The sequence below is a fragment of the Molothrus aeneus genome, chromosome 1, assembly GCF_037042795.1.
Source record: "Molothrus aeneus isolate 106 chromosome 1, BPBGC_Maene_1.0, whole genome shotgun sequence".
In the NCBI taxonomy this organism is placed as follows: domain Eukaryota; kingdom Metazoa; phylum Chordata; class Aves; order Passeriformes; family Icteridae; genus Molothrus; species Molothrus aeneus.
In genome coordinates, this window is record NC_089646.1 from 271,251 (window position 1) to 281,626 (window position 10,376).

General features: G+C 64.8%; 1 protein-coding gene across 1 annotated transcript; it reads left to right on the forward strand.

Moving 5' to 3' along the window:
- The first annotated feature begins 117 nt into the window (after nucleotides 1-117).
- Nucleotides 118-10,269, forward strand: FASTK (Fas activated serine/threonine kinase). The gene is made up of 10 exons (XM_066549611.1): nucleotides 118-227; nucleotides 533-1,136; nucleotides 3,507-3,977; nucleotides 4,592-4,740; nucleotides 4,941-5,157; nucleotides 5,708-5,867; nucleotides 6,803-6,894; nucleotides 7,130-7,751; nucleotides 8,128-8,242; nucleotides 9,964-10,269. Exons 2-10 carry the CDS (start codon nucleotides 578-580, stop codon nucleotides 10,048-10,050), a joined length of 2,472 nt encoding a protein of 823 aa, XP_066405708.1. The 5' UTR covers nucleotides 118-227; nucleotides 533-577; the 3' UTR covers nucleotides 10,051-10,269.
- Nucleotides 10,270-10,376: the final 107 nt, after the last annotated feature.

A 10,376-nucleotide genomic window follows, 5' to 3' on the forward strand; every position in this document is an offset into this window, starting at 1 on the left:
CGCGTCTGCGCCGGAGGCACCGCCGTGCGCTCAGCGGCGCTCTCACTCATTGGCGGAGGTGCGGCGCTGATTTGCGTGTAGCGCGCGCCAGCCCCGCCCCGGAAGTGCCGCGCGTGGGGCGGGGCCGCAGGAAGATGGCGGCGGGGCTGCGCTCCCGGGCCGGGTCCGTGTCCCGGCGGCGCTGAGCGGCGGCGGTGGCGGCGGGAGCGAGCGGCCGCCAGCGCCATGTACGGCTGGACCGGGTGGGGGGGCAGGGAGTCCCGCCGGGGGGACCGAGGCGGCCCCGGTGCCGGTGGAGGTCGGGGTATGCTCGGGAGAGGGGCGGGTGCCGTGAGGCGGGAGACACCGGGCGGGCGGGAGGTCCCGGCATCTCGGGGCCGGGCGGGACGCGGGCCCGGACAGGCCGGCGGGCCCGGTGCCGGGGAGTCGCGGGGGCGGGGATCCCGGTGGGTGGGGGGAGTGCCCGTGGCCGCCCGTACCCCCGGCCGTCCCGCAGGTCTCCCCGTCACGGCCCCGCCGCTCTGTCCCGCAGGGTCCTCCGGAGCCGCGGAGTCCCCCGCGCCGCGCCGCCCCCGCCATGCTGTGCCCGCTGCTGTGCCCATGGCTCCGCGCTCTGACCCGGGCGGGCCCGCGGGGCCCGGCTGCCCGTGAGCGCCGCGGTGCCGCGATGTTTCCCGCCTGCTGCTGCGCCGGCAAGGCCAGGCCGCGGCTGCTGCTGCCCCTGGACCCCTACGGCCATGGGCTGCTGCCCGCCGTGCACCCGGACGGCGGCCGGGGCCGGGCCCACGGCAAGAGGAAGAGCTGGAACTTCATCCACGAGAAGATGAGCTACGACACCTTCTTCACCATGAAGCGGCTGATCGAGCGCTCGCGCAGCGTGGGCGAGGTGCTGCGCTGGGTCACGCAGAACCCGGGCAAGGTGTCGGCCAGTCACTACCCCATAGCGCTGCACAAGCTGGGGCAGCTCCTGCAGCAGCAGCCGGGGCCGCCCGCGGGGGCCGGGGACGGCCGCGGGCCCGCGGGGCAGGTGCTGGAGCAGCCCGAGTTCCACGTGCTCTGCCAGGCCATCGTCAGCGGCTGCGCAAAGTTCGACAACTTCAGCATCGTCAACTGCCTGTACGCGGCGGCCGCGCTAGGTGAGCCTCCCCGGGGCAACGCAGGGTGGGGAGCACAGCGCTGCCACGGCGCCAGCCCGGGCTCCTGGGCACTGCTGGGTCTGGGGCAGACGGGCTGTGACCCTTGGGGCTCTGAGCAGGGGGCTCAGCTCAGCAGGGATGCTCTGCTCCTCCGGGGCTGGGTGTCCCCAGCTGACCAGGAGGTTGGTGCTGGGCAGCTCTGCTTGGCAGGGAGTGTATCAGCCACTCCTGTGCTGTGTCTAGCTCCAGCTTGAGTTCTGAAAACCAGGAAACACCCTGGAAAAAACCAGGAAACACCCAAGCACTGATGGGAGACACCATGGGTTTGGCTGCACTCTTGGAGGGCATAAGCCCCATGGCACCGGGTGTTGTTGTGTGCGAGAGAGGGTTTGAGGTATTTGAGTACCTGTGCAGCTTCCTTGGGGTGCTGCTGAGCTGGGGAGGCCACATCCCAAGGGGCTGTGTCCCAGGGAAGGCTGCATCCCAGAGGCTCCTCCATCTGTGGACCAGGGTGACCCTGCAAGTTCTCCTGCTGGCAGCAAGGGGATGGGGTCCACATCCAAAGAGGAGTGGACAGCAGGGCAGGAGGGAGAATCTTCGCCTCTGTCCCACTCAGGTGAGGCCCTACCTGCAGTGCAGCTTCCAGCTCTGACGCCCACCAGCAGACAGCCATGGAGTGAGCCCGGAGGAGGCCACAGAGATGCTCTGAGAGCTGGAGAGGGACTTTGGACAAGGGCCTGGAGAGGCAGGACAAGGGGGAATGGTTTCCCATGGCCAGAGGGCAGAGTTAGATGGGATATTGGGAAGGAATTCTTCCCTGGGAGGGTGGGGAGGCCCTGGCACAAGTTGCTCGGAGAAGCTGATGCTGCCCCATCCCTAGAGGTGTCCTAGGCCAGGTTGGAGAGGGCTTGGAGCAGCCTGGTCTAGTGGAAGGTGTCCCTGGTCACGGCAGGAGGTTGTAATTGGATGATCTTTAAGGTGCCTTCCAACCCAAACAATTCCAGGATTCCATGCTCTGGCGGGTTCCTGCCCTCCTTCCCTGGCTCCCCCATCCCGTTCTTGTTCCCGTTCCCCGCAGCCTGGCCGGCCAGGGCTCGGTGGTTGAGGCAGTAACTCGAGCCTCTGCCAGGCTGGGGGGGCCGGCCCTGCCCGCAGTCCCGGGCGGCGGCGCCGGGTGTTTGTTGACTCTGAGCCGGGGCTGCCTGCCCTCGCCAGGCTCCCCATACTGGGCCCCCCACGGCTCTGCTGTGCCCCCCACCTTGTTCTGCCCCCTTGTCCCTCATTAACACAAACTCCAGCTCTCTTTGGAGGCCTTTTCACGGAACAAAGCGGCTGCTCAGACCAATTCTGCACGTTCCCCCAGCTGAGTTCTGATTAACAATAACCCGCAGTGACTGGCCCTGCGCTGCCCTGCGGCCTGAGCCCGCCCAAATCCTGGGGTGATGGGGAACTCCAGGGCCCCGCAGTGCTCTTTGCCTCTGCTGAGGAGATCCCTCCTGACAGCCAAGGCACTGAGCCTGTGCCCAGGCCTGGATAACACGTCCTGAGCTGCAGGGAAGTGTTTCCCTGGGAGCCAGGTCTTTAGCACAAAGTAAAGCTGAGCTGGGAAACAGGAGAAGGTCAAAAAAGCCAAAGGATTAGTCCCTGCTGGAACAAACAGGGTTTAGTTTGGTCACATGGGATGGCACAGTTGTTTTCCAACCACAACTCTTTTTTATGAACTTTTTGAGGTGAATTTTTTGAATGCCCAGAGCCCCTGGAAGTGCTCTGGGCCAGATTGGAGCAACCTGGTCTAGTGGAAGTGTCCCTGCCCATGGCAGAGGTGTGGAACTGGATGGGATTTAAGGTTCTTTCCAACCCAAAACAGTCTGAGATTTTGAGATTCTGTGAGTTCCTTGTCTTTGAGATGTCTGAGACTTAGGAAATGAGCCTCGCCACTGTGGGTGAGCTGCAGCGCTCCCATTGCAGTGGGATGGGTGGGAATGGGAACGACCCCACAGCTCCCTGCAGTGTTTCCCGTGGTGCGGATGCTCTGATGTTCTGCCGGTGCTTTGCCTTCCCCTCCCTTCCCCTTCTCGGTTTGGGCACTGACCCAGCACATCCATCCAGTCACAGCAGTGGCCTCCTGCCCGAGCTCTGAGGCAGTTGTGCTGTGGGGCTGAGCCGTGCCAGGATGCGAGCCATGCTGGGATCTGACCCGTGCTAGGATCTGACCCATGCCAGGATCTGACACATGCCCGGATCCAAGCCTTGCCGGGATCTGACCCGTGCCAGGATCTGACCCGTGCCAGGATCTGACCCGTGCCGGGATCTGACCCGTGCCAGGATCTGACCCGTGCCAGGATCTGACCCGTGCCTGTCCCCCTGTAGGGCTGCCTGGGGAGTCCCCACTGGTGCGGGTGCTGGAGGACGAGTCCCGCAGCCGCCTGGGCCGCTTCAACCAGAAGGACGTGTCGATGGTGTTCAGCAGCGTGATGCGGCTGCACCCCTCCAGCCCGCACCCGCTGGTCGAGTCGTGCCTCAGCAGCCTGGAGCGGCACCTGGAGAAGGAGCGGCACCCCCAGACCCTGTTCCTGCTGCTCTCCTACTACCGGCTGCGGGCGCAGGCGCTGCAGGGCCACGCGGCCTCCGACCAGCAGCTCATCAACAACCGCAAGATCCTGCGCCTGGTGCGGCACACGCTGGGCCAGGTGAGCGCCATGAGGGAGCACGAGCTGGCGCTGCTGGACGAGATGCTGGCCCTGTGTGCCCAGGAGGCCAACAACAAGGCCCTGGAGGCCATCTTCAGCTCCCAGCTCTTCTACGAGAACCGGCAGGAGCGCTTCATTCGCAGCATGGCAGGTGAGGGGTGCCCAGGAGGGGTCCAGCGTTGTCCCCTCATTGGGGGTGCAGGGCTCTGGTCAGCCAGAGGACATGGGAGCCTCTGGCCAGGTGGGGGGCAGCCTTGCAGATGCTTTCCCTGGCCCTGGACATGTTTGGGTGATGCAGCCTCAGCCGGGACCCTGCTGAACCCCACAAGTGGAGCAGAAGGAGCCCTGTGTCATGGCCACCCTTGTCACTGACAGCACAGCCCTTTGACAGGCTGGGAACCCCCCATTCCTCTACGGCCTGGGAGGGACCAGGAGCCCCCTATTCCTTCAGGGGCTGTTTTCCCACAGTGCCTCCAGGCTGGGCACAGCAGAGTTTTGGTGGGGTTTTGCAGAAGGCCCCACTTGTGCACATTCCAGCTGTGCTCCATCTGTGCCTTCTGGCTGTGTATGACAGGAGTCTGTCTTAGCCTCTCACCTGACCCATACCTGAGGGTTTTAGGACCTGCCTGGCTTTTGAGGTTTCTGGGACTGGCCCTCCTGTTCGGTCCTGTCCTCCCACCTGCCCGGGCTGTGGTGGCTACAGAGAACCTGGGCTGGGGACAGAGCTGGCCCCTGTGACGGCCTCTCCACTGTGTTGGCTCGCAGAGTGGCTGCCCCGGAAGGCAGAGAACCTGACTCCCTACACCATGGCCCTCATTGCCAAGTACGTGGCACGGCACCGGCTGCGTGAACCGCGCCTGCTCGACACCATCGCCAACTTCCTGCTGAAGCGTGGCGAGCAGCTCGACAGCAAGGTGAGCACTCCCCTCCATCTGTGGGCACGCCTGGGCACAGCAGCCATGGCCCTTCTCCATCGTGAAGGGGCATTCCAGGGAACCAGGGGCCATGCCCCAGTCCCGGCAGGTTCTGAGCATCCGTCCTTTCATGGCACTGGGCAGGTGGCCCTGACCTGTCCCTTGTCCCAGCCCAGCCCCACACACCTCTCTTGCCGCAGGTGATCCAGAAGTTGGTGTTTCCCTTCAGCCGGATGAACTACCGGCCCTCCAACCACGGCGAGCTCTTCCCCAAGCTGGAGGCCATCCTGGAGCAGAAGGCTGGCAGCTCCCCACTGGCCACCGTCAACATCCTCATGTCCATGTTCCAGCTCAGCCACTTCCCGCAGACCGTCCTGCACCAGGTCTTCTCCCCAGGCTTCATCACCAATGTCATGAGTACGTGGGGCCGTTGCTGGGGTGCTCCCTGCTGGCAGAGCCCCAGCTGGGGTGGGGATGGTCCCTGGTGGCACGGCTGGGCAGGCGGTGCCTCCTGGCTGGCAGAGCCCAGTTGGGTGGGGGCAGTCCCTGCAGCACAGCTGGGCAGGGGGTGCCCATGGGGCCTATGGCATGGGCTCCATGCGTGCTGCCCCGCAGGCAACCCCTACGCTGCTGGGGCTGGGCTGGGCAGGGCTGGGCAGGGGGTGCCCGTGGTGCCTGTGGCATGGTCTCCATGCGCACCCTGCCCCGCAGGCAGCCCCTACGCTGCTGGGCAGGGCTGGGCTGGGCAGGGGGTGCCCATGGTGCCCGTGGCATGGTCTCCATGCGCACCCTGCCCCGCAGGCAGCCCCTACGCTGCTGGGGCAGGGCTGGGCAGGGGGTGCCTGTGGTGCCCATGGGCTCCATGCGCACCCTGCCCCGCAGGCAGCCCCTACGCTGCTGGGCAGGGCTGGGCTGGGCAGGGGGTGCCTGTGGTGCCCATGGGCTCCATGCACACCCTGTCCCGCAGGCAGCCCGTACGCGCTGATCGTGCGCCGGTACCTGTCGCTGCTGGACGCGGCCGTGGAGCTGGAGTTCCGCGAGTACAGCGGCCCCCGGCTGGACCCGCGCTACCGCGTGCTCATGTTCGAGCACGCCCTGACTGCCGACGAGGCCAACAGAAAGTACAGGTGAGGGGCCCGGGGGAGCACCCCCTGCAGCGGGGGACGGGAGTCTGTCACCTGCTCTGGCAGCATCCCACAGGGTGCTGAGATGGAGGCCCCTATGGCAGCTCCAAAGCCTGTGGGATAGCACTCTAGAATCACAGAATCATTTAGAATTGCAGAATTGTTTGTGTTGGGAAAGCCTCGGAGACCTCAGTGGAGAAGGGGTGGTATTCATACAGGGAGAACTGGTTTGGAAGGGCCTCCAAGTCCAGCCAGAGATACCAGCAGCAGGGGGCAGAGGCTGGGTGCAGAGGCTCCCTTCCCAAGGCATTCTCAGTCAGTGCCCTCTCTCTGCCACGCCAGCCTCACCACACCCCAGGCATTTCAGGGCATACCACCTGCTGGAAGCAGGACGTACAGGAGGTCAGGAGACTGGCATACAGGTGAAGGCTTTCAGATTGACAAAGAGGAGAGCAAAAAATCAGATGATGGAAATGCATCCTGCACACCCCATTTCCCCAGCAGGACCTGGGCAGAGGAGGAGGAAGGGTGCTTGCATGAAGGGACTGCACATCTGGATGAAGATGTCATAACAATGCTGGGTCACCTAGCCCCTGAGCCCACCTGCCCCTCAGCACTGCTAAGGCCACCACTGACTATGTCCCCAAGTGCCACATCCATGTGGTTCAGAGATGGGGACTCCCCCCTGCCCTGAGCAGTGGTGCCAGGGCTGGGCAGCCCTTTTGGGGGCTTTTGGTGTCCCAATACTGTGAGGAGCTTTTCTGCAAAAGGAACTGGAGCCCATCCCCTCTTGACTCCCAACAGCAGACCCCAAAACTCCAGGCCCATGCATCCCACTCCTGGGGGTTCCCATCTCCATGTCGATGTAGTCAGCACCAACAGTGCTGGGGGGACATACCAGCCCCTGCCGTGCCCCCCTGATTGTCCCCTCCTTGCAGCTACAAGGGGCTGGTGGCTGAGGCTCTGCGGCAGCTGGTGGGGGAGGAATGCTACCGGCAGGACGAGGTGCTGCCTCCTGGGTACTGCACAGGTAACCCCCGGGCTGTGGGCTGCCAGTGGCATGGGGGGCTGGGGGGTCCTGTGGGGCAGAAATGAGCTCTGGCTGCTTTGTCACTGCCTGCCCTGTGACGCTGCCTTTGGGGCAAAGCTCCTGCTGCAGAAGGGGGATTCCCCTGTGTCTGTTTGCTGGCTCAGAGTCCCAGCTGGAGCACAGAGTTCCAGAGCCGTGTCCCATCAGTAGCTGATCCCTGTTCTCTCTCCCGCAGACTTCCTGCTGTGGATCAACCGCTCAGGCACGGTGCTGCCTCTCTCACGTGTTCCAGCAGCTTCCAGGGCGCCCCCAGCCACGTCCCCCGTCACCATGTCCCTGCGGTCCAGCGTCCTCGCCCTCACCTCAGATTTGCAGGACTTTGCCCCGTTTGCTGCAGAGGCACCCAGCAGCCCCCCAGGCCCCCGGGAGAGCGGCCGGGCCGGGCGGTTCCTGCCGGCACTCTGCCCGGCCCCGGGGGGGCCCTGCTTCCAGCCCCCCTCGGACTATTACTGCGGGCTGAGCAAGGAGCCCTCCCTGGCCAGCCCGGGCAGCTCCACGCTCAGCAGCCCCTCCGAGTGCCTCTCGGCGCCGCCGCCCGGCACCCCCGACTGCTCGCCCCGCACCTCCGCCGCCTCCCTCTTCCAGTTCCCCATCGGCAAAATCCTGGAGGAGGAGGAGGAGGCCGCCGGCTGCCCTGGCCAGGAGCACGGCTGCTTCCAGGGGGAGCAGGCCCAGGAGCAGGCCGAGGAGCGGAGCCCCCCAGCCAGCGAGGACCCCGGCCCCCCGCCCTCGCCGTGCCAGCCCAGCCCCAAGCGGGGGCCCCAAGAAGGGCTGCAGGGAGCCGAGGAGATCCAGAGGTACGGGCAGGGCCACACCCTGGCTGTGTCCCTGCTCCCCTCCAGCAGGACAGCCACCCTGGCACTGCCCTGGCTCTGCTCCCCTCCAGCAGCACAGCCACCCTGGCACTGCCCTGGCTCTGCTCCCCTCCAGCAGGACAGCCACCCTGGCTCCTGCTCGCTGAGGCACTCAGCCCTGGCCCCTTCCTGCCCAGTGCCGTCGGGCACCCACAGACCCAGTCCCTGGGTGCTGCACACAGCTGTCCCTGCCACCAGCAGGGTCTGGGCTCAGCTGGGTGCTGCTCTTCAGCTGCCACGGTGCTGGGGAGCAGGGTCCATGGGTGGGCTGGTACTGTGGCGTGGGGTGACGCTGCCCTCCCTGCTGTCCCCTGTGCAGGGTGGTGCTGTCGGTCAATGACAAGTGGCACTACTGCCAGAACTCCGACATCCTGGTGGGCTCCCGGGCCATGCGGGACCGGCACCTGCGGCTGCTGGGATACTGTCTGGTGCAGGTAAGGCGGGCTGCCCCCACCTCCTCGGGGCCAGGGGACACGGTGGGTGATGGGCTCAGCGCTGGCATCCCCAGTGTAAACACTCCTGTCCCTGTGAGAGGAAGCAGAGATGACTCATCCTCATGTCCCCTCCCCCACCCCATGCAGGACTTTTTCCATGCAGCTGGTGGGTGACACCAGCCCTGATGGAAAGCAGAGACAAGGGACAGTCTGTCCTGTGAGCTAAGACCCGACCTGAGTGAGGGGAAGTGGAAGGGGAGAGTGTTCAGCCCAAGCTGGCAGACACAGCCACAGGGGCAGCATTGGGTGTGGGGCCTCAGGGTGGGATCAGGTGGGTGGGACACACATGGGTCCACCTGTGATCCCATGTGCCAAGGGGGCAGGAGGGAGGTTGTTTCACCTGTGCCAGAGTCCTGCCCACCCTGTTCCAGCCCCAGGTGTTCCCTGCCGAGTGCTGGGACTGGGAGAGCCCTCAGGTGTGCAGCTCCTTTGGCAAACCCAGGTGTTGGTTTAGGATGTGCAGCTCCCACGTGCTTCTCTGTGGGTGGTTTTAGCCTGAGGATGAGTCTTTCTGAGGAGAACAGCGCTGGAAAGGAGCCCTCTGTCCTGTTCACTCTTGCACTGCAGAGAGGACCAGGATTGCAGCAGTGCCTCCACTGTGCCATCCCACAGCCATTCCCAAACAGTTTCATTCCCTGCTGCTGCCAGGCTGTGCCAGCCACAGCTCCCTCCTCATCCTAGAGCTCAGCAGTGTTTGTGCAGAGCTCCAGAGTCCTGTGACTCTGCTGAGGAATCACCTGGGAGCTGCCCAGCAGTGTAGCTGGGCCGGGAGCAGGGCCAGCTCTCCCTTGAGCTGGTGTTTGGGCTGGGCTGTCTGTGTCCCTCCTGCAGAAGGCACAGCAGGGACCCAGCTGAAGGCACCTTAAAGCCCATCCAGTGCCAGCCCCTGCCATGGGCAGGAACACCTTCAACTATCCCAGGCTGCTCCAAGCCCCAATGTCCAACCTGGCCTTGGACACTTCCAGGGACAGCCACAGCTTCTCTGGGCACCCTGTGCCAGGGCCTCCCCACCCTCCCAGCCAGGAATTCCTTCCCAATATCCCATCCAGCCCTGCCCTTTGGCAGTGGGAAGCCATTCCCCAGTCCCTCCCAGCTCTTGACCTAAGTCCCTCTCCAGCTCTCTTGGAGCCCCTTTAGGCACTGGAAGGGGCTCTAAAGGGTCTCCCCAGAGCCTTCTTTTTCCAGGTGAAAACCCGTGGGTTGAGGGGCTCCACCCCTCAGAACCTTTATTCCTCCTCTATGCTGCCAGTGGCTGGAGCATGGGTCCCAATGACCCTTGGTGCTGCTCTGTGAGTGCTGCTGGTGCCTTCAGGGCTGTTGGACCTGCAGGGTTTGCAGCCCCCCAGTCCCCTGTCACCTTTCATGGAGGGTGCTGGCAGGGGCTCGAGGGTGGCGTGAGGCTCGAGGTTCCTCCCTCTCTGTGCCTGCAGCACCTGTCCAGGGCTGAGCTCAGGCTGGATGAGCCTGGAGCTGGGCATTGTCTGCATTTCCTGTGCCATTGTTCACACTTCTGTCCATGCCCTCCTCCAGGGAGGGATCTGTGCCCTGGTTCTTCCTCCCACCAGCACAGAAGGCTTGAGTGGGGCTGGGGGCTGGAGGTACTGGGGATACAGGTGGGGCCATGCTGTCACCGCTCTGACATGGTCCCTGTCCCCTCACAGCTGCCCTACACGGAGCTGGAGAAGGTGAGTGGCATCGAGGAGGCCAAGCACTACCTGCGGCAGAAGCTGAGGGAGCTGCGCTTCTGAGGGACGGATCCGGGGGGTGTGGGGGGCCAGGTGGGTGCTGCCAGCCCCTTCCCCTGTGCAGGGGGATACGGAGCTGCCCCCCATCCCGGGGGGTCAGGGGGATATGGAGATGGTCCCCATCTTGGGGAGCCAGGCTGTGGGGCCAGGCCATGGGCAGTGCTCCTGCTGTGGGGCTGGGGGAGTGTGAGATTATTTATTGCCGTTATGGGGGGCCGGGGTGTGACTTGGGGGTGCCGGGGGGTGGGGGGAGTTACTGGGGAAGGTCCCTCATGGCCCCCCTGCCCTGGCTCTGCCACCTCAGCCTGGTCTGTTGCTGCTGCTGGGCC